General features: G+C 44.1%; 1 protein-coding gene across 1 annotated transcript in view; it reads left to right on the forward strand.

The window, feature by feature from the left end:
* Positions 1–24,175, forward strand: part of syne2b (spectrin repeat containing, nuclear envelope 2b) — a 268,255-nt gene that overhangs the window by 613 nt on the left and 243,467 nt on the right. Inside the window, exons 2-6 of the mRNA XM_056295430.1 lie at positions 15,391–15,452; positions 18,344–18,439; positions 19,773–19,850; positions 19,972–20,064; positions 20,997–21,199. Of these exons, the coding sequence (XP_056151405.1) occupies positions 15,391–15,452; positions 18,344–18,439; positions 19,773–19,850; positions 19,972–20,064; positions 20,997–21,199 (532 nt within the window). The remainder of the gene's footprint in view (positions 1–15,390; positions 15,453–18,343; positions 18,440–19,772; positions 19,851–19,971; positions 20,065–20,996; positions 21,200–24,175) is intronic.

The following is a 24,175-nucleotide window of genomic DNA, read 5'->3' on the forward strand; positions in this document are numbered from 1 at the left end:
CATCCTCATGCGCAGCTGGGTTCCTGTAAGGGACGCAGAGGGGAGGCTGATTTATCAAGTATCGGTTGCTAAGGTAACATAATAATAACATCCAGCCAATAAGCCGACATTAGCTTTGACGCTCGAGGGAAAAGGCCGATCAGCGCGTCTCCATCCGCTGCTGGCGCGGTCCTGTTTGGACACGGCGCTCTCTTTAGTCGCTTTTTGAGGTCATGTTTGGTTTAATGTGCTGAAACATAAACCCCACTCTGAGGACCGTGAGTCATATTACAAACATCCACCCAGAGACGCAGCATGGGAGGCTGTAGCTAATGGATGGGGGCTGTGGAGTATCGCAGCGCGTTGGTGAGGTCACCGTCTCTCGGGCGCATTTCACCGGTTTTCGCGGCTCGCGTCATAATTAGCGACGAGGTCTCAAGAAATGCGTTTCAAATCTGCACATGACACTGGGCAAGTGGCAATTTCCCCGCAGGGCGTCATGATGCGGTCTCGGATGTTTTGATGCGTCATATTTCCAAGTGAAGAGACTCCTTTCAAAACGCCTTCATTAAAACAAAAACAATACAAAAAAAATCTGCTTTTTAAGTGATAGAACATGATGTGTCCTGGCCAATTACCTCACTCTTCTGAGCAGTCCCGATCTCTGCTCCACCCCCCTCTGCCGGTCCGGGGAGGGCTGCAGACTACCACGTGGAGTCACCAGCCGCTTCTTTTCCCCTGACAGTGAGGAGTTTCGCCAGGGGGACGTAGCGCGTGGGAGGATCACGCTATTCCCCCCAGTTTCCTCTCCCCCCCGAACAGACACCCCGACTGACCGGAGGAGGCGCTGGTGCAGCGACCAGGACACATACCCACATCCGGCTTCCCACCCGCAGACACGGCTGATTGTGTCTGCAGGGGCGCCCAACCAAGCCGGAGGTAACACGGGGATTCGAACCAGCGATCCCTGTGTTGGTAGGCAATGGAATAGACCGCCACGCCATCCGGACGCCCTATAAGTATATAAGTCTTCTTTTGACAAAATGGGTGAATATTTTCAGATTCGGGAAATGTTTCCCCTGGAAATGCCCCCCCCCCCCCCAAAAAAAGAAAGAAAATCGTGCTTCTCCGCACTTTGAGCCTGACATTTGCTCCAGGGTTTTACAGTTTTCTCTGCGGTGGTGTGATAAATGCGAACTTCCATTTCATCCTTTTCTCGACATATGCTGACGACGCGGTGAAGGAATTGCAATTTCATGTTGCTCTCCTTGTTTTCGTGTGGCATTTGCAGCAGCGTTTTGCTATTTCAGCACCAGTGGAATCCCCCCCCCCCCCCCACACACACACACACTTCTCATGGCAAAGCGTGCTGATTTAGAAGGGCTCGTTAGGTATTTCACTTTCTGGTGAACCTGACAAGGTCACGCTGGCGTGCGGTGCTGTGGGCCGGCCGTGTGTGTGCAGACGTCCTCCTGAGGAGCAGTGAATCCAACACCGCTTGATAGATTTCGGTTCTTGTGTGAGAAGGCTGAACTCAAAGTGTGTGATGCTGGCTCCAACACGGCCTTCAATATCATCATCGTTTTCTTTTTTTCCCCTCATGTTCTCTCTTTATCATTCTCTGCTTCTCATTCTGTCCTGCCCTTTGCTCTACATCATCAACTTTTCTTTATAGCGCTCTCTTCTTCCCTCGGTTTCTCTCTGTCCTCCCCCCTCTCTTCTCCTGATCTCTATCTACCTCCCCCCTCTCTCACTCTCTTTCTCCCCCATCCCGCCGTCCAACTCTACCTTTTATCCATTATTTTCTTCCTATACATGTTGTTATCCTCTATTTTTAGGGCCTGTTACTCTGAAGTCCTCGGCCAAGCTATTTTAGGTGCATGTCTGCAGCGCTCCTCCCCATATTCTGGAGCGCTCTTTTCCAAATCTGTTTGTTCAAACTGTGCAGGACCCCAGCCCCACCCCCCCGCCATGCAATAATCACCAGATGGCACAATGTGTTTTGATCCTAGCGTTCCAATGACGAGCCGTCTCATTAAATAATAGTCTGGTTTCTTTTTTTTTTTTGGTCTCTGGATATTTGCAGTGCCCAGGATGCAAAGAACAACATTAAATATAATTTGCAGTGTGGTGTGAATTTAGGTTAGCTTCGCTTCAATGAGGCGAGGAGGGCTCCTTGGTATTTTTGTTGCTCTGCAGCTTCACTGAGACCTCTGGGATGTTCCAAAGTCCGGTCATGGAAAACACTGCATGCTTTATCCATATTTTTATCCATGATGATTGCTTGTCGGCGTTTGAAGTCAGTGATCAGCTAAAAGTTACACGGTCCATTTATAGACTGTCGAGGCTTCCACTGATAGTCAATACTGAACAATATGACCTTCTCTGAGCAGCAGCTGTCATGCATGGCCAAGCAAAGATTATGGAAAATGTACTTAAAACATCCTGTAAAATGATTTCCAGGACCCCAAGACCTCCATCATATCAGATCTGTCCACACCCTCCCACTTTTATTTTCTAATTAGTTCAAATTGTGAGTCTACATGTTGTTTCTTTATGTACATGATTATGCGTTGTTTGTTTCAAGGGATTAAATATTTTGTTTTGGTGAGAATCAATTATTTTTGATGCATTTTAAAAATGATCCTTGAATGACTGTGGGCATACATTTCATGTGAGAGACCAACACTGTGGACTCTGCCACTCTTTATTCCTGTTGATTAAGAAGGTCCTGAAGACACCGATGGTTAAACTAAGGCGTGGCAGAGTTCAATTCTCATCCGTCAAATATTAGCAGTTGTCCTATATAAGTGTAATTGAGCAGGGACACTTAAATCCCTCCCTGCTCGCTTGTTGTGTGTGCAAAATACTTGCCCACACGTGAATGCAAACCCGGAGCTGCAGGGCCAGTCTCAAACAATGCTGGATGCATAGTCCAGATGCATGCTCGGAAAATGTGCAGTAGACGGCTTAACTTGCGATTCCATGCTGTGGCGCGTTGACACACATGCAGGGTCTTGATAGCAAGGTCCACATTTACATGCTGCACACTTGAGTTTGGTCTGAATTCAGTCTGTATTTTACAGCACGTTCACTCCACGCATGTATGAATAATTCACTGCTGTTAAAACTGATTTCTGCAAAACTCGTCACAGCAGTATCACAAAGAGCTTTACAGACAAGTGCCTGTAAAAATGCCAAACGTATACATTTATTTATGACAGGCAAAGACAAATAAATCAGGTAGTTCACAATCAAGAGAGAAGATTCTGTCACAATACCTGTTTGATAAAGTCTTTAATATTCTAAGAAGTGATTTAAAAGATGTGCAATAGCAAGTGGACTGTGAAGCGCTGTTTCATATGCCCTTCTTTCTTTTAGTAACCGAGGTCCTTTTGCTGACAGACACCAGTATGGGGGCTCCTCTGTCATGCTGCTCTCATAACAGACACGAGTTTAATGTTAACTTGAAGAAGTCATCAGCACTTAATGCAATGGTCACGAGAGGACCTTCTCATATCTCCACATTTCACATCTGCACTCCGGTGTTTTGAGATGCCTTTATCTGAATTACACTTAACCCGGAATTTTGGGTTTGTTTTATTGAGTCTTGCAACAGCGTCATTTTCTCCAAGAAGGGGCGAGCCGAGAATCACGTGATCGATTTCATGTATGACCACTTCCTTCCTGACCTTGCGTGTGAAATTGCGTAGCGGTTGGAAGACGTGTGCAGATTTTCCCGCCAAAACACCGATTTTCTGGTAAGAAAGTAATTTTTTGGACCAAGCCTACGTTATGATTAGTACTGGTGTTGTTGAAGGTAGAATTATGTAACTTGTATTAGATCAGAGACCGGTCTCTTGGGTAGAATATGAGGCATTTCATCTATGCTAATTTCAACCGCCGTGCTGCTACAGCTAGCCAAACATGGCTGACAGGCGTGGGGATGGTTGTCACACCTGAGCTCCTCAGATTGTGAGCACGGAGCCCTTTGGAAATTACAAACCCAAAGAAAAGCGGATCAGATGTGTAAATTAAAAGCTCCGGGCCCACAAAGACTGCACCCCCGGCACACCTACATACATCTGTCGCCACTGCGACTCCGATTAAATGGATAAAATACACACGCACACACGTACACTTTTTTTGTTCAAGAAAACTCTTCTGACGTTAAAATGATCAGCACTGCCGTCAAAGGCAAATACGAACACAATGGCCCTGCTCTTCGTCTAGCTTACAGTGCATATATTCTAGAAGAAAGTTCCTCTAAAGTTTTAAAAGTATCAGCAACAGCTCATTATTGTAGATCAGTGGTTCTCAACCCTTTTGGGGTCCTGGACCCCCCTGCGTATTTTTGATCTACCCTGAGGACCCCTCCACCTGATCTTGGGGGAGGGGGTTGCAATTTGATAGAAACAGTAGAAATTGCATTATAGCATTTAGTCACTCTTTGGGGCAAAACCAAGAGCTTTCAGTTGTAACTTAGATATAGTTAACAAAACAGAATTCTTATGCAGTAACTTTCAGATATATGTAACAAAACAGAATATGTATTCAGTAACTTTCAGATATATGTAACAACAGAATTTTTATGCAGTAACTTTTAACAATGCAAACGGGAGCGAGATCTCTTATTAAAATACAATAAATGACACTTGTGAAACAGATGTAATTAGAGAAAAAAGTCCTGTTACCCTTTATAGTTTAGGTAGATAAAGGTCTCAGTCACATTTGAGTAAAATAATCCTATTTCTATAAATGTCATAGGATCTTTTTTTTTTAAAGATATTTCATTTTCACGGACCCCTTGCAATTACACCACGGACCACTAGGGGTCCGCGGACCCCCGGTTGAGAAACACTGTTGTAGATTACAGTCATTCTTAAAGTGATTTAAAAGTCGGTGGTGTAGCGGTCTAAGCATCGGCATTGTGTCGATGCAGTTGCCCACTGGGGACCGGGGGTTCGCGCTTCGGTCTCGTCAGATCCGACTGTGGCCGGAGGGGGGCGGAGTCGGCTTGTGTTCGTCACATGAATGCGTCTCTGTGTGTGTCGGAAAAAGCGGTGGTTCGGCCTGGAGTCGCCCTGTCACCGAAAGCGGGGAGGCGTCTCCTTCGAGACTGCCGTGCCGGAGAGATGCAGTTGGCGAATGCATGCAGTACGAGGGTGGGTGTTTGAATTAAAATAGGGATCAATTGGTCACCAAATTGGGAGGAAAAATCAGAAATACATTTATTAAAAAAAAAAGTCAGTAGTGAGTTCTTTTTGTTCTTGGTGAACCCCAGGAAGATCTTGAAGTGTTTAAATATGCACAAATAAACTTATTTAGATGTATATTTTGTGGTTTGGTCTCAGTTTGTAATTCGTCGCTCTTATTGTTACAACTTACCCCGGCATTGGGGCAGGTTGTAACAATTGATCTCCTTGCATTTGAAATCTATTCATGGATTACGTGACATAGTTGAAGAAGTTGGAAACATTGCTATTTGTAGTGCACAATTAAAGGTATTTTTTTGTCAAAATTTGAGAACTCTAACACAAAAGTTCTGTGAGTTATAGGTGCTGAGACTAAAAGTGTTAAAACCTAAATCTGAAAACCTAGAATTTAAGTGGTTTACACTGTTAAAGACAGATAGCCAGTCTATAAAAGAAATTCAAATAACATTTACATACTGTACGTAATTTGTGAAGAAAAAATAATTAAGATCCCGATTGGGCATCCGGTTAGTGTAGCGGTCTATTCCGTTGCCTAACAATTGGGGGATCGCCGGTTCGAATCCCCATGTTACCTCCGGCTTGCTCGGGTGTCCCTACAGACACAATTGGCTGTGTCTGCGGGTGGGAAGCGGGTATGTGTCCTGGTCGCTGCACTAGCGCCTCCTTTGGTCGGTCGGGGCACCTGTTCGGGGGGGAGTGGGAACTGGGGGGAATAGCGTGATCCTCCCACGCACTACATCCCCCTGGTGAAACTCCTCACTGTTAGGTGAAAAGAAGCGGCTGGTGACTCCACATGTATCGGAGGAGGCATGTGGTCTGCAGCCCTCCCCGGATTGGCAGAGGGGGTGGAGCAGCGACCGGGACGGCTCAGAAGAGTGGGGTAATTGGCCAGATCCAATTGGGGAGAAAAACGGGGAGGATCCAAAAAAGAAAGCTCCTGATCAAACTTGGCACTTGGAGCTGGGTAGTGTCAGGGCAACTATTGTCAAGCAATAGTTGCATGGGACTAACCTGCTGATGGTAGAGTTTAGGGAAGCTTGTCTTGTAAGTCTGGATAATATGGGACCATGCTGCCAGCTGCGTTATGCCTCTTTTACATCATCAAGTCCCTTTAGGGCATCTCAGGCAGTCGCTTGTTGCTGGTCTTGTTTGGGCAGGCAAGTGTGTGATCGACGAGAGGTGGTGCTTGCTGCAGTTTAATTCAACTGATCGCTGCAGGCTGGTTGTGAAGGCTGGCTGTTAGCTGGTTGAGCAAGAATTAACCACTTTACTCATTTCAGATATGTTAGTTGTTCATGTCTATTTCATGTTTTTTTGATTATGGATTTGCCGTTCTGAATGGCAGACCATGTGCTTTCCAGCAAAGGGAGGTTTGAGGTGTGCTGAAAGTGCTGTACATTGCTGATCTGACACCTCTCCATGTCGATTCAGCATTTATCATAACAATATGGGTGAGTTTTTCCTTTTGTACTTGCATTATAGCAAAATGGCTATACAGTGTCAGTGTACTAAAATGAGCATGGGTTACCCTAGCAATTTCATTTGTACAATACCATATAAATATTTAATAAAATTTAGATAAACAACACTATCATTAATACCAGTACCAGTGCATTGAATATTGTAAGGGCATATTAAACTACTGTATTTCACTATATTCAATACTTGTTTTTGTGTACTATAGTGTTATTGTGTTAACATAGTCCGTGCTGTACCTCACTGCATGACAACACAAACTGCTCAATAGCATTGTATTTATGTACTGTACTGTAAAGTACTTGCATTGTTTATGTACACCAAGTACTAGCAAGCTAGAATGTAGTTACAGCAGCTGTAAGATGTTGATCTTACAATGAGAATTTAGTGCTCTCAACTAAATTAGCCAGTTGTGCTGTAATGAAAACCCTGCTCGGTAGAGGGGTTGTCTCGGGGGAGCAGCATCCATAAATCGACATGCGGTCGTTCAGTTTGACAGTGGGTTGTGTGGTCAGAAAAGGCAAAAAGTCAAAATCCTATGTACTGTTACCAATGCCAAGTTGTTCGGTACATCAGATGGGCTGGATGGGGGGAGTGCTGGGCCAGGATCGGTTAAGATGCTCTCAAACATGATGATTGACTGTTATTTAAGTGAAATCGTTTGATCAAATTATTCATCTTTGAAACCTTGAAGGAGGGAAGCATATGCAGATTTGACAGCATGCATTAAATAATATGATGTATATATATAATACGCCCGTATTTACAATTTTTTTTATCATTTTCAGCATTGCAGATGTTTTAACATCTGTAATGCAGATGTTACGACTGCCATTACACAGACAGTAAAAACAAAACACTGGTTGTAAATCAGGTTAAATGTTTTCAGTAGCAGCCAAATGGCTCTACTCCAGAGTATACACACGCTGATTGTTTATTTTTTTCTGTTCTGCAGTGTCTGATTAAATATATTCAAATTAAATTGTTTACTACTCAAGTAATTCTCTATAACATCAAAATCAGAATTCAATATTTAGATGTCGTCAGAAATATATTTAAAATAAATACACAATAAACATGATCGACTTTATGAGGTCTCCCAACTGAAACAGCAGATCTGTTGTCATGAAGATTAAGAAACTGCCCCTTGCAATGAAATTATGAGGTGGCAAAAAGCTGGAGAAGGCCATGAAAAAATGTCCAAAGGTTTAAAAAGTTGTTCAAAGGTTGTTCAAAATGTTCAAAGGTTGTTAAAATGTTCAAAAGGTTGTTCAAAATGTTCAAAAGGTTGTTCAAAGATTTCCCAACCTTTGAACAATCTTCAGAGAACTTGAAGGTCCATTGTAACAAAATGTCAAAAATATGGCATAAACCAGACATTATCAAGGTAAGACTGTATAAAAAAGGGCATTTGTCAGAGAAGCTCAACCTAGTTGAGACTGAAGAGGTCCCTTTGATAAGTGATGAAACATTTCTCTCAATAAACATGTCCAGATGAACTGATTCAACTTTCTTTCTTTGATTTTCTTACCTGGATTATTGAGCATGTGTAAAGACATTTGTCAGAGAAATGATCATCTATTGACATGACCAGCTACAACACTTATAAAGGTATGCAGCTCATTGGCTCAAATGGGAGAAGCTGTTCAGAGGTCAACAGTCTCTTCAGCTCATGTTAGATTTGACCTCTTTTGCCGACTTTATCCCATGCTAGAAAATGTGGGCTACAACTTGAGACCCTCTAGAGCAGTGTTTCTCAACCGGGGGTCCGCGGACCCCTAGTGGGCCGTGGTGTAATTGCAAGGGGTCCGTGAAAATAAAATATCTTTAAAAAAAAGATCCTATGACATTTATAGAAATAGGATTATTTTACTCAAATGTGACTGAGACCTTTATCTACCTAAACTATAAAGGGTAACAGGACTTTTTTCTCTAATTACATCTGTTTCACAAGTGTCATTTATTGTATTTTAATAAGAGATCTCGCTCCCGTTTGCATTGTTAAAAGTTACTGCATAAAAATTCTGTTGTTACATATATCTGAAAGTTACTGAATACATATTCTGTTTTGTTACATATATCTGAAAGTTACTGCATAAGAATTCTGTTTTGTTAACTATATCTAAGTTATAACTGAAAGCTCTTATTTTTGCCCCAAAGAGTGAATAAATGCTATAATGCAATTTAAAATGCAGTTTCTACTGTTTCTACCAAATTGCAACCCCCCTCCCCCAAGATCAGGTGGAGGGGTCCTCAGGGTAGATCAAAAATACGCAGGGGGTTTTGGGGTCCTGGACCCCCCGCTAGAGGAGGAGTTTGTGGTTTGATGAGAATAAAGTTTAGCTTTCAGGTCTGAAAGCAACAGCCACACCATTCCTCCATTAAGTATGGTGGCAACAGTATGGTGCAATGGGTTTGCTATTTATTCTGTTGGAGGGAATGGAAAGCTTGTTTCCATCAAGGGCAAGATGGATGGAGTTACATACAGGCAAATCGTTGAGGAGAGCCTGTTTCAGTCAACAAGAGATTAGCATTCAGGCTAAAGGATTGTGTTCCAACAGAATGACCCAAATCAAGGCGTCCGGGTAGCATAGCGGTCTATTCCGTAGTGTACCAACACAGGGATCGGCGGTTCAAATCCCCGAGTTACCTCCGGCTTGGTCAGGCATCCCTACAGACACAATTGGCCATGTCTGCGGGTGGGAAGACAGATGTGGGTATGTGTCCTGGTCGCTGCACTAGCGCCTCCTCTGGTCGGTCGGGGTGCCTGTTCAGGTGGACAGGGGAAACTGGGGGGAATAGCGTGATCCTCCCACGTGCTATGTCCCCCTGGCGTAACAGAAGTGGCTGGTGACTCCACATGTATTGAAGGAGACGTTGTAGTCTGCAGCCCTCCCTGGCTCGGCAGAGGGGGTGGCGCAGCAACCGGGACGGCTCGGAAGAGTGGGGCAATTGGCTGGATACAATTGGGGAGAAAAGAGGGGGGGGGGAGAAATAACCCAAAGCACACATCAAAAACTCCTAAGCGTGGGGAGGGTTTTTTTAAAAATTATTTTTAATACATGAGAAATGCAAGTCTTTCATTTTTGGATAAATCTGTTGAATACATCATGCCAACAGAGGGAAAAAGGTTAGTTCATTGCGTTACAATAAGGAAGTGTGAAAGGAACAAAATGTGAAAAAGTTTCAAGGGGGTTGAATCCATGTGAAGGAACTGAAGGTCATTCCAGTTATTATACTTTATACAGTTGACTCTGATCTCTAATGGCCAGCACACACTCCAGCGCTGCTCCGCAAAACCCACAAACACCTTTTCCTCACAGAAAATACAAGTCCGTAAGTGCACCGACACCTGGAGAAAAGAACAGTGTGCCAAAAATGCACAGCTTGTTAAGTGGCTGCATGTCAATTCAAGGCTTAACACCGCCGATGTGGTGGTTTATATTGGATTAAATGGGAGGGTTGGTGTATAGTGGCCTTAAGGCCTCCACATACTTAATGACAAGCCGGCAGCTAGGCAAATAACCATATAGAGAGAGAGACAGACAGGTAGGTATATAGATATGTAGAGTGAGAGACATATTGATTTATTGATGAAGGTAGTTGATAATTGATCATTTTGATATGCTTGAGTCAGATACTGTGACAAACATTCAAGAGATGGTTTCCAGTAATACTTAGGTGCGTGGCCTCTGACAAAGTGGGTCAGTGTTGAAAAATGTCACTAAAAATGTGGGCACCGGTTGAAGTGAACAGACAGGTTTGGTTAAAATAATTAGGGTTTTGACAGGGCAACAAGTGTGCCATGGGTCTCTCATTTCCACTTCCTCTTTCTGAGCCAGTCGGGAAACCTCAAATGACTTATCATTGCCTGATTTGTTTGAAACTCGGTCATATCACAACATACAGACGTAAAACAGATCAGAAGGTCAGGCAGAACCAGACACTTCGTCCACATCCCCAAGTATCAGATTTGTCTTTATAAGTCGGTGGAGTTACTCCGTTGAGGAACCGTTCTCGATAACGTTTGGCGGAGTGAACTCAAGCCAAGAGAGGCCTGCTGTGAAATAGATTAAGCCGGAAACTTGTCTGGAAACTGTCCATCTGTCCGTGCTTCCAGTCCAGCCAGGAAAAAAATAGAGAGACATACAGATAGAGAGACAGACAGACAGATACATATATTGGGAGGCAAATGGACAAAAAAGAAAGCAGGCAGGGAGGCAGATGGACTGTCGAACACAGCGAATGACAGTGAAACTTTGGGTCGCTTAACGTAATCCCGGGTTCTTCGATAACAGAGTGAGGTGTTTCACTATGGGAATTGCCTTGGCATGACCAACTATGGAAATTCCAGTGACACCATGTCTGTCAGTGACAGACAGGTGGAACTGTGCTTGGGGCACGCCCCCTCATATTACCACAGCCGACTAACCCCTCACAAATCATTCTAGACCGGTTTCTTTCCATGTCTGTGCAAGTAGGGAAGTGATAGTGAAACACCTCACCCTGTTATCAAAGAACTGGGGATTACATTAAGTACGGCAAGGCAAGGCAAACTTACTTGTATGGCACATTTCAGCGACAAGGCAATTCAATGTGCTTTACATAAAACATAAAAAGCCATTAAGAGAAGCAATATAAGGCAATCATAAAAAGACATTTAAAAACAAAAAGATAGCGTATAGGTCACAGTGCTGTGTAAGATGATCATCAAAAGCTTAAAATTTTATTTAATAAAAGGCAGTGGCAAACAGGAAAGTCATCAGCCTTGATTTAAAAGACCTGAGAGTTGCAGCAGACCTGCAGTTTTCTGGGAGTTTGTACCAGATATGGTACATAAAACTGAAAGCTGCTGCTTCATGTTTAGTTTTGACTCTGGGGACAGAAAGCAGACCTGTCCCAGACGATCTGAGGGGTCTGGATGGTTCATAGTTAAGCAGAAGATCAAACGTGTATTTTGGCCTTAAACCATTCAGTGCTTTATAATCCAAGAGAAGAGTTTTAAAATCAATTCTTTGGTGGACAGGAAGCCAATGTAAAGACCTCAGAACTGGAGTGATATGATCCCCTTTTTTGGTCTTAGCGAGGACTTGAGCAGCAGTGTTCTGAATCAGCTGCAGATGTTTGATCAATTGTTTTAGAGAGACCTGTAAAGACAGTTACAGTTGTCAAGTTGACTGAAGATAAATGCATAGACATTTTTTTCCAAATCCTGTTGAGACATAAATCCTTTAATTCTTGATATATTATTTAGGTGATGGTAGGCTGACTTTGTTATTATCTTAATGTGGCTATATAAATTCAGGTCTGGGTCCATGACTATACCAAGATTTCCGGATTGGTTTATAACATTACCGATTGTAGCTGAGTGCTGACTTTTAATCATTCTTCCTTGGCTCCAAAGTAATTTACTTCAGTTTTTTAACCAAAGTAACCCAAAGTTCTTTTTCTAACATCGTTTGGTGTTTTCCGGATTGCACAAGTTACCCGAAGCCATATACAATTTTGAGCAGGGTAGTGCTTATCACACGGACCCTGGCGCATCTGCCTCTAGCACTGTTTGTGTCAAGAATGGCCCTGAGACATCCAGCCTATAAAACCTTACAAAAGTGCGAGGCGTAGCCCAGCTCACCACAGCACAAATGTTCTGTACTGAAACTCCCCTCAACAGGGTCTATGAAGTAGCCATGCCCCTCGTGGAATGAGCCCTCAAACCCTGAGGGGGCTGCAAACCCTTGCAGCTATAGGCCAGTGATATAGCCTCCACAATCCAATGGGACTGCTTTTGGTGGGACAATGGCTTACCTTTATGGGGAGTAGCCCATGACACAAACAACCGAGCATCTTTCCTGGGCCCTGCTGTCCTACTCACATACACATACGCAGAGCCCCCACCGGGCATAATGTGTTAAGCTTCTGCTCATCGAATGGAAATGTTGAAAAGCCAAAAGCTTTACTGTGAAACATTTGTATGCTGACTCCACAACCTTAGGCATAAAGGCTGACCTTGAGCCCTGGGGCAAACTGCAGGGAAGAAAGGAGGATGGAAAAAGCCTGTAAGGCTCACCCGCTTTGCTGTGGTTAAAGCTAAGAGTAATATGCTTTTCAGTGAAATAAACTTAAAATGAACCCCACTGCCTCTGTAAACTCAAACGGGTGATGAGAGAGGGCATCCAACTTGACCAACAGGTCCCACAGAGGAACCAGGGGCCTGGAAACCGGGAGCTTCTGGCGCGCACCCTTCATGAAATGACAATCTAAAGGGTGCTGCCCCATAGGCTTATTCCCGAAGCCCACATGACAAGCTGAAATGGCTGCTAGGTACACTTTAATTGTAGAAAATGCCTTCCCCCTTATCTATTAATTCTTGCAGGAAACACAGCAGGTCCACTACCAAACACCGATAAGGAATGGTATGTCTCCTGCCACTTGCCACTGTAAAGAGAACAAGTTGAGGAGGTTCTTGGTGTCAATGACCTGCACAGGCAGGTCAGCAGCGTTCAGGTTCTACCTCTCACAGGCCAAGCCAGAGTGCTATACGGTTTGGGTGAGGGTGGTAGATCTCCCTGCATGCCTTTGACAGAAGATCCCTGCAAAAGGGGAGAGACCACAGCTTGCCTGCCAGACACTGAATTATTTCTGCTACCCAATGATTGGATGATCACCGCGATGCTATCAGGATTAGCATCAAGCCCAGCTCTTTCAACCTGGCTAGGGTGGGGGAGATCAGGCTTAGAGGGGGGAATACATAGAGCAGCACGTTTAGCCATGGGTGGGTCAGAGCATCCACACCCGGGGGTGCATTTATGTCTGACAGGGAGAAAAATGGTGGACATGGTGCATTTTCCTGGGAGGTGAAGAGATCTACGGCTGCCTGGCTGTATTTCTGCCAAATTTGCTCCACTACCTGTGGGTGGAGAGTCCACTCTCCGTGCAAGCGGTTCCCTCGAAACAGAAGATCTGCACTGCTGTTCAAAACGCCTGGCACATGGGTTGCTGGAAGGGACAGGAGCCTGATGTGGCTCCACACGATTATCTTCCAAGCTAGCTTGTGCAACTGCAGTGAGGGAGTGCCACCCTGGCAGTTGATATATGCTAATACAGTGGAGTTGTCTGTTTTTATCAAGAAATGGCAACCTTGGATAAAAAACACTGCCCAAAGCTCCAAGACGTTTATGTGTGCCTGAGCCAGCCTCAGGACCCATGTGCCATTCACTGCTCTGCTCAATCCTGGATAACACTGCCTCCAGTGGGACACCTGACACGGGAGCCACTGCATCCCTCCAGTGGTGAAGAGCCACTGCGTACGCCAGTGTTGTTTTCACCTTGTGGCTGAGGTGATGGTGTAGGCACAGGCACAATGCTGCAACCCAGCATTTAAAATCCCTCATCATTAGAAGCCCCAGATGTACAACAGATATTACTGAAGCCGTGAGGCCATGCAGGCATAGTCTGAACGATGCTACTTTTCCCAGCCAGGAGAGAGAGAGAGAGAGAGAGACACTGTGTAAGACATGCTGCGTGAGAGAGTTTATATTGAGACCCAAACATTCTGTACACTGCGTGGGTTTTACTCGGCTCTTTGCCCAGTTTATATTGAACCCAAGCTCGCCAATATGATTTATCACCGTAGCAGAATCCCTGACTCCTTGTTCCCCTGAGTGGGAGCATATCAGATAGTCATCTATGTACGAGAATATTCTGATGCCGCTGTTCCTTAACGGAGACAGAACTGCCTCCACACATTTGCTGAACATCCCCGAGGCTAACAACAGCACGAATGGGATGGCTTGGTATTGATTAGCTGTGCCCTTATAGGCAGACGATGTAATCCTTAACGGGTCGTCTGTGAACTTTTGAGAGGCTATCCATGCTAGCCTAGATGAGCTGAGGGAGCATATATAGTTTCCACACGGGAAGAAGGTGAGAATGATTTGAGAGGAGTTGGTTGACTGTGGTAATATGAGGGGTGTACCCCGAGCATAGTTCGGCCTGTCTGTAACCGACAAACGTGGTGTCATTGGAGCTTCCGTAGTTGGTCACAGCGAGGCAATTCCTATAGTGAAACACTGAACGACGTTAGAAAAAGAATGTATTGGTACTTAGCATGGAGGGAAAAAAACACCCTCAGTTTCTAGCTAAGAGCTCAGAGGATTTCGGGAACTGTGTTTCCTAAGATCTAGAATTGAATTTGAACCCAACAGAAGTGCTCAAGGTTCATGGCCAAGAAATCTGCTGGAATACAAGGCTGCTGTCAAGGGAAAAATCCTCACAAATGTATATTCATTGTGTTGAGAGAATTTCATGACCCCCATACTCTTGAAACATATTTGTAACTTAACATAATTTCAAAAATATATGATTGTTTGACAATAGTTGGTTTTCCTCAAAGTAAATAATTTTTCATGTATGTATGTATATATATGTATCAATGCATCTATGCGGTTGGCAGGGTGTATGTATCGATGGATGGATGGATGGATGGATGTATATATCAAACATGCATATAACCATGAGGACAAAGCATTTGGTTCATGAAGTAAACACACCCATGTAGATAAAGGAGAGGAGACAGGTTCAAGAAGGATTTTCAGGACACTCAGAATTAAGAAGATGTTTAATACACTTGCTGTATTTACCTCCTGTCAGATCTTCCGTGTTTCGGCTGTAAGAAATGCAATGTTGAGTGAATGACTTGTGTGTCTTGTCTCTTCAACAGTGGAGCAAGAGCAGATCCAGAAGAGGACCTTCACCAACTGGGTCAACTCTCAGCTAGTAAAGGTGAGATTGAGACTCTCATCCTTGACCTCCCTCCCTACTTTTGGTTGCTTGTTGTAGTGGGTGACCCAGGAATTCAAGTTAATTCAACTTTTGCATGCACTATAAGTCACTTAAAACAAGAACGTCGGCTAAATACCCGGAACATTATCTGGTGACTTATTAAAGCAGTTGTCTTACACATGTCAACAGTCCATTGACCTTTCTCCCTTTATTTGGTTTATAAAGGAAAGGTTCAGAAGAGATTTTATGTCATTTGATAATTTGACGTTGTGGTTGTTGATTATTAATGAACCGTAACAGTTTTACTACACAGCTGTACAGAGAAATAGTGGAGATAGTGAAAACTGATCATAATAGTCATTGTCATCCGTTCCCAAGCTCGCATAACGTTTAGTGAACTATTTTGTAGTGAAATTGTACCATTTGAAATTTTGCCATGAACGGCATTTTTTAAAACCCCTTTCGGTGCAGTACAACAAACTACATGACCAGCATCATTGTCAGAAGCATCTCTACTATTACAGGTGAAGTAGAGACAAGAGTTCCTCAGCTTCAAACCTAAGACACATACAATGACAATAGTACATCACAAATATGTTAAACTGAAAAAAAATGTCAGTTGTCAACACAGTGAGAGTTGGGGTTTTTTGTGGATTTTTGCACCCTTTTTCTCCTCAATTGCACTTGGCCAATTACCCCACTCTTCCGAGCCTTCCCGGTCACTGCTCCAACTCCTCCGCTAATCCGGGGAGGGTTGCAGACTACCACATGCCTCCTCCGATACATGTGGAGTCACCAGCGGCTTCTTTTCACCTGACAGTGAGGAGTTTCGCCAGGGGGACATATCACATGGGAGGATCACGCTATTCCCCCCCAGTCCCCCCCGAACAGGCGCCCCGACCGACCAGAGGAGGCGCTAGTGCAGTGACCAGGACCCATACCCACATCCAGCTTCCCACCTGCAGACATGGCCAATTGTGTCTGTAGGGACGGCCGACCAAGCCGGGGGTAACACAGGGATTCGAACCGGTGATCCCCATGTTGGTAGGCAACGGAATGGACCACCACACTACCCGGACGCTCACACAGTGAGAGTTTGTATAGGCGGTTGGTGCTCTTCTCTAAATGCCTCTGTTTGTTATATTCTTTCTTCTTTCCTTGGGGATCAGTAAAGTTCATGTTGTCTTCATATGAAAACGTAACTCCCGTTTGATTTCATAACAGAAGATGTTACGGACATCTGTACAGGTTCTCTGACTAATGTATTCATCCCAACCTTTGACCAACATCCCTACCGAGTTCTCCACATCAGAAACAGAACAGAGCAGAAATGAATAGAGCAGGATTCAAATTTGTCTCGTTTCATTCAAATGCTTAAATATCTTGGTTTATATGTCATTTCAGAAAGTAACTCCTCTGCTGTTTTCATTATAATTGTTTTTGTTTTTTGTTTTTCCCAAGTTGCATGTCCCTTGAAATGGAAAGTTCTGTGCGTCGCTCGGTGCAGGCATGATACAATGTCCTTACAGAGCGCCAGGAAAACGCCGTAACTGACTTTTTGGTTCTCATTTGGCGCTCACAGCAGAGGTCAGCTGAGCATGTGACAGCAGAGGAGGACCAGGGGGCAGTGGTGGGATGGGGGGGGTGTTGGTGGGGTGTAGAGTTGGGTTAACTGCGGGAGGGACAGCACCAGAGGGAACTGTGTAAATATAGCCTCAGGAGCAAGGTTCACTGCAGACAGACAGCGACAGACGGATGGCCCCCCACACACACACACACACTCACATGTACACACACACATCCTACACCTCCCTGACACCACCACAAGCTCCAGCAGCACTAACATTACCGCCAGCACCGTTCACCAAACATGGCGTGCAGCCAGCGCTCGCTCAGTGGCTCCATGGCCTGGCTTGCAGGGTTGAGTGAAGCTCACAACATCCGCCCCTGTGGAGTCTGATGGCCGTAACGTGGAACCAGCTGAACGGTGGAGATGATTGCTGACGATTTCACAGTGCAAAATTACATCACATAACAGGTGAATGGTTTTATACAAAAACATACTTAATCTCTCTTGGAAAATCTCAATTACAGTCTGTCATTAAGAGCTGAACATGGATGAGTCTGTCCTCGGGAACGTTACTCATTTGTAAGCGAGGTCCTCGGGATGACTTGCAACTTGACAACATATTTACCTCTGCATTCACGGTAGAAATATAGTCATTTATTTAAAAAATGGTGCACATGTCATAGGATGAAAATGTGAATGGCTCTTAATGTGGTAAATTCAGGGAAAAAGAAGAGGTACGTTGCTGCCTGAGGTCTTTCTAAAACCTGGTGGGAATCAGTGTAACTTTCTGTTGCTGAATCTTCTTTTCACTGTGGTTAGTTAGGCTCTATAACATGTAAAAAAAAAAAAACTAAAAAAAAACAAACAGGTAAAAGAAACATTGAAAATATTAATTTGATGAGGATCTGGATTGGACAGCAATTTTAAACGGAAGAGAACTATGGTTGCAGTGCATTATGCTTATTTTAATCCAAGCAACTATTTATATAGATGGTTTTAGAAGAAAGTGCCCCAAGTCCTTGCAAACAGATGAGTGCATGTGCACAATATCACACTCAGATGTATCCATGCGTGCACACACACACACACACACACACACACACACACACATACCTGCTTTAACGGGTACAGGGAGAAGGAGATGGGGAGGTCTAGCAGTATTAGAGGGTTTTGCACAGTCTTATCCTCCATCATGGCTGATTTTAGCAAACCCCAGAAAGGTTTTGCTTTACCTGTGAGAAGTTCTGCAGAATGCATTCTTCACTGGGGTAAATAGGTGTTTGCTCTTTGTTTGCATGCGTGCATATGTGCATTGTTACAGAGGAAGCCACCATGTATGATTCGGGACCTATTCAGCGATTTCAGAGATGGCTCCAAGCTGCTGGACCTGCTGGAGGTGATGAGCGGCCAGCACATGGTGAGTCTGTCTCATCAACTCATCGTTGGTCCAGAGCCGCATGTTAATGATGTGTGGCATCAATATTATCACTGTGTAGCACTTTGAGAAAACTGGTCAAAATAAAATGCATTATTATTATTATTATTATTATTATTATTATCATTATCATTATTATTATCTAAACTGCTAATCCAACCAGGGTTGCAGGAGGCTGGAACCTATCCCAGCAGTCATTGGGTGGCAGGCGGGGAGAAACCCTGGACAGGCTGCCAGTCCATCACAGAGCCAACACATTCACACCTATTATTATTATTATCATTATCATTATTATTAATATAATATAATATATAATTATTATAATTATATTATTATTATTTTATTATTGTTGTTATACTATTTTATTAGATTATATATTATAATTATTAATATAATATATAATATATAGTTATTATAATTACATTATATTATTATTATATCATTATTATTATTATTCATACAAGAGGCAAGAATTGTAACAAATTACTTTTTCAAATTTCAGAAATAATATTTTAGTTACCAATTCAAGAAATTAATTGTTTTACTCTTGTCATCGCCTCCTGAAGGCAAATTTAAAAATCAAGGGCATAAAAACCCAGAGGAAAATACAAATTAAAGTCGTTGCTTAACAAGTTAGACAGTACTTGGGATAAGCAAAACGTGTTTGTGTGGACACGTGGGGCAGAAGTTCAAATGAAATAAGAGTTAATTCGTGAGCACAGCGTGCCAGACATGTAGATTTAAATTGGCTCCAAATGTTTACCAAACTAAAGAGCAAAGGAGGTATCCAGCAATTATACAGTTCTTGTTTTGCTTTCCAGGGCAGCACAGTGGCATGGTGGTTAATATTTTCAGAGCAGCAACGCGTCCTTGGTGCGGTCTGGGTGCTCCTGTGTGGCGTTTGCTTGTTTTCCTGGCGTTCACCTGGGTTTCATAACTGCGGACATGCTTGTTGGGTGAACTAGAGACTTTAAATTGCACATAGTAGGTGTGAATGTGTGTGTGTCCTGTGATGGACTGGCAGCCGGTCCAGGATATCTTCTTTCCTTGTGTCGAATGCCTGCTGGACCAGGCTTCAGATTCCCCGACTCTGACTTCCATTAAACCGGTATCGAGAATGAATGTGATGTTTAGTCTGATCAAGAAGTCAGACCTGGTTTTAACCGTCTGATCTTGTTAGGTCTAATGCTGCTCAGTTTGCTCCGATGTGTTTGTTGGTGTTTAGAGACACCTGAAGTCCCCATCTGTGTGCATCCACATCCAGCCCTTTACTTTGTCTGTTTCATGTTTGACCTCATCCGGTTTCCAACTGCAGAAAAGGGAAAAAGGCAGAGGGATGTTTCAGCACAGGAGCAACATTGAGACGGCCCTGTCGTTTCTAAGGACGAAATCGGTGAGGAACACCGCATGTGTGTGTGTGTGTGTGTGTGTGTGTGTGTGTGTGTGTGTGTGTGTGTGTGTGTGTGTGCGCGCGCGCGCCCGTGAAATAAACGTTCCTCTGTTTTGCTCCCCAGATCAGACTAGTCAACATAAACATTCCCGACATTATTGATGGTAAACCCTCCATCATCCTCGGTCTGATATGGACCATCATTCTACAGTATCATGTAAGCCTGCTGCAGTTACCTGTTATAGCCTGTCTGTCTTTAATGCCTGTCTGTCTCTGTCACACTCTCACTGTCACTTTACATGGTCTTATCTCTAACTTCTCCCCTGATAACCAGTGTGACATTTTATCATTTACTGTTTGTTTTCAAAAAGCGAGACAAGACAAGGTGAACTTATTTCACCGTGGGGCAGTTGTGTCATTATAGAAAAACAGATTCAAAACAGTGCAACATGGCAGACTTCAACTGTACAAGAGTCAAATACGAAAACAAGGACACAGTGTTACAGTTCCTTCTTCTTCTTCATCTTCTTCTTCTTCTTTTCCTTCTCCTCCTCCTTTTTATTCTTCTGCTTCTTTTTCTCCTCCTCCTTTTTCTTCTTGCTCTTCTTTTTCTTCTTCCTCTTCTTTTCCTTCTTCTGCTTCTGCTTCTTCCTCTTCTCCTTTTTCTTGACTGCACATTTTCAGTTTTATTTCTTATTTCATTTTTTTTACATCTTATTTGTATGTGTTCATTTCGTTTCTGTGAAATCCTTTCTCGACTGAAACTACATGGGCAATACCAGGTGATAGAAAACAAGGGAGAAACTAAGAGAGAGGAAGGTGCAGACATTTTTTTTTTACCAATTTTCTTACCAATGAGGATTATAATTTTATTTGTAAAATGCAAATTTTTGAACTTCTTACTCACAGATACTTTTAAACGCACTCACTCACAAACTCACTCCCACTGAATCTACACAGATGGTACAGCAAAATGTGAGACGAAATGTCAATTTGTGAATGAATCTATCCATAAAAACAATGAAACCGTGGAATCTTTGTACACCCTTTACACATGCCTCATGTAATGGTATCTCATTTCAGATCAGAGCATCAACTAAACACCTCAAATGTAAAAACGTGAAACCTGTTCTTGTTGGTGCTCTTTAGATCGAGGAGCTGGCCAGCAGCCTCTCCTTCAACTCCCGTCAGTCCTCCATGGAGTCCCTGGCCAGCCTGGACTCCCGCTCCACCCTGTCCAGCCTCTCACCCAGCAGCAGCCCGGTGCCCCCCCGAGGCTCCCCGCTACACAACCGCTTCCGGGTCTCGGCCAAGAAGGCCCTCCTGCTGTGGGTCAGGGAGCAGTGCCACAAGTAAGTGCTCCACATGACTGAAGGCCAATGGACAAAACTAAACAACAACCATATTTGTTATCATAAATGCAAAATTATTCAGTACTAAGGTCCAAAATACTTTCAAGCCGAATTCCATGATTTCCCCGATCTGTCCATCCCTCTGGCAGTGAGAACTACAAACCAGGTGTAACAGCCCTTGTTGCTTGTGTGCCGACAGCTCAGCAGTAAACAGTTCCCACCCTTATAAAGATGGCATCTTTGGACCAAAGCTAACACAGTTCGAAGTTTCACTTTATTGTCATATACATATAAAAAGTACCATGTACCTTCAAATGCAATGAAATGCATATACCCTGGCTCGTTCAGCCCTTAAAACTACATATAAAGAAATAGTAAATAATAACAAAAACAATAAATAAAAAGGGAGCCAGAAGGGCTGCAGCTTCAGTGGTCACAGAAGCAAAAATTCGGGTGATGGAAGGAGTTCAGCGAGGCTACGAAGCAGGACTTTCGGTTGGCTTCAAGGAAGTTCTGGCAAACCATCCGGTGACTCAGGAAGACGAAGCAGGGCCTGACTCAGGTTTTTTTCAGCCGGGGACGGGAACTGCTGACCCGGACTGGGGATGTTGTCGGGTGGTGGAAAGAACACTTTGAGGAGCTCCTGAATCCGGCTAACACGTCCTTAGTGGAGGAGGTAAAGTCTGAAGACTCGGGGGAAGCCCCACCCATATCCCTGGCAGAGGTCTCTGAGGTAGTTAAGAAGCTCCTCAGTGGCAAGGCGCCAGGTGTGGATGAGATTCACCCTGAGATGCTGAAGGCTCTGGACATTGTTGGGCTGTCTTGGCTGACATACCTCTTCAGTGTCGCGTGGAGGTTGGGGACAGTACCTGTGGAGTGGCAGACTGCGGTGGTGGTTCCCGTATTTAAAAAAGGGGACCGGAGGGTGTGCTCCAATTATCAGGGCATCATATTGCTCAACCTCCCTGGGAAAGTCTACTCTAAGGTGCTGGAAAGGAGGCTCCAACCGATTGTCGAACGTCGGATCCAGGAGGAACAATGCGGATTCTGCCCTGGCCGTGGAACAAGAGACCAACTCTTTACCCTTGCAGAAGCGCTGAGAGAGGCATGGGAGTTTGACCAGCCAGTCTACATGTGTTTTGTGGACTTGGAGAAGGCTTATGACCGTGTACCCCGGGGCTCTCTGGGGGGTACAGAAGCATCCTCACATCATCATCATGTTTCAGTTATGTTGTGTAGGGACGTGTTTGCTGCTGCGCCAGCATTCCCACATTTTGATCTACCTGGTCAAAATTTCAACAGTGGTATCAGAGAGTGTCACCAATCATGATGAAGATGTGAATTAGTATTAGGTAACCTGACTCCAAGATCCAGATGGATAAAATAACTGTTCATTAATGGAGAAAAATCCCAGGTTTAAGCTTTAAAAAATTCAACCTTGGGCGTTCAGGTGGTGTAGCAGTCTATTCGGTGGCCTACCAACATGGGGATCACCAGTTCAAATCTCCGTGTTGCTTCCGGCTTGGTTGGGCATCCCTAGACACAATTGGCTGTGTCTGCGGGTGGGAAGCCGGATGTGGGTATGTGTCCTGGTCGCTGCACTAGCGCCTCCTCTGGTCGGTCGGTGCACCTGTTCGGGGGGGAGGGGGACTGGGGGGGAATAGCGTGATCCTCCCACAAGCTATGTCCCCCTGGTGAAACTCCCCACTGTCAGGTGAAAAGAAGCGGCTGGCGACTCCACATGTATTGGAGGAGGGCATGTGGTGGTCGGCAGCCCTCCCCGGATCGGTAGAGGGGGTGGAGCAGCGACTGGGACAGCTTGGAACAGTGAGGTAATTGGCCAAGTATAATTAGGGAGAAAAAGGAGGGAAAAAAAATTCAACCTCAAGCTCATTATCTAACACCTCTGAAATGAAGAGTCTCAGTCTGTAAATGGGTGGAAATTTTATCAGCCGTGGAATTTAGTTATTTGCGGTCCTTTACACTGTGTCATTACTTTTTCAATGTTGTGTACTATTATTTGGTGAGAAAAATTATTTCAATCAACGTCAAAAAGTGCAGTGTTTATGTGTCATTACCTCAATTGGGTTGTCTTTATCCATTTACAGCAATTGTTAGGACAAAGACATGCTCATGTTTTGGGTCATATTAATGCAGGAATGTGTTCATTACATCTTGGAGATAGTCGGTTTGAATATAAAGGGGAGGTCTGAAAATATATGAAGGTGGAGGTGGCGGCTCTGCTATCAAACCTTAGTGTTCCCAGGCCCGTGCAAAATAAGACAGGCCAAAATAAGACACTTTCTTGTGTACTGATGACCTGAATTGGTTAAAATGCCTGCTGATGTGCACACAGACTCAGGTGTACGCGCTTCTACAAACACTTCTCAGACTTATTCCCTCACTCAGTTACACTTCTATGAATGCCTTTATCAGCTGTTTTGAGATTTTTGTGTCTTTATAAAAGTAAATACTGAAGCTCACACATTTGCAAACACACACACACACACGGACTCATGCACGCATGCACACACCGACACATGCATGCACGTACACATGCACAAACACACAATGTCCCTCACTTAATCACCTTCTCACGTGCATTTCCAGACCACATTTTACAGTCTGACCAGTGCCATGTCTTGGGCAGCAGAGGTTATGGCTTTCCTTGGCCTGATTCGTCTCAAGACGTTGCTCTGGTCAATTTGCAATTACTTGCAACCTGCATCAGAACCCGTGTTTACCACCTGCTTCTTACCACCGTAGTGTATTGGTATATGTAGGGTCTATTGGCTGCTTTCAGACTCAATGACTTCCACCACATACAACTAAAAAACACCTCAAAGTTCGATTTCGGAGCACACCTTTGTGTTAAGCAGCTCTCTTGCACGCCTGTGGGCTAGCACGTCCACTTCCACATAGCCACATTTCCAAAGAATACGCAAACCATGGAAATGGGCAAATCCCATTATATAG

Source organism: Lampris incognitus, chromosome 16 (assembly GCF_029633865.1).
Source record: "Lampris incognitus isolate fLamInc1 chromosome 16, fLamInc1.hap2, whole genome shotgun sequence".
NCBI lineage: Eukaryota > Metazoa > Chordata > Actinopteri > Lampriformes > Lampridae > Lampris > Lampris incognitus.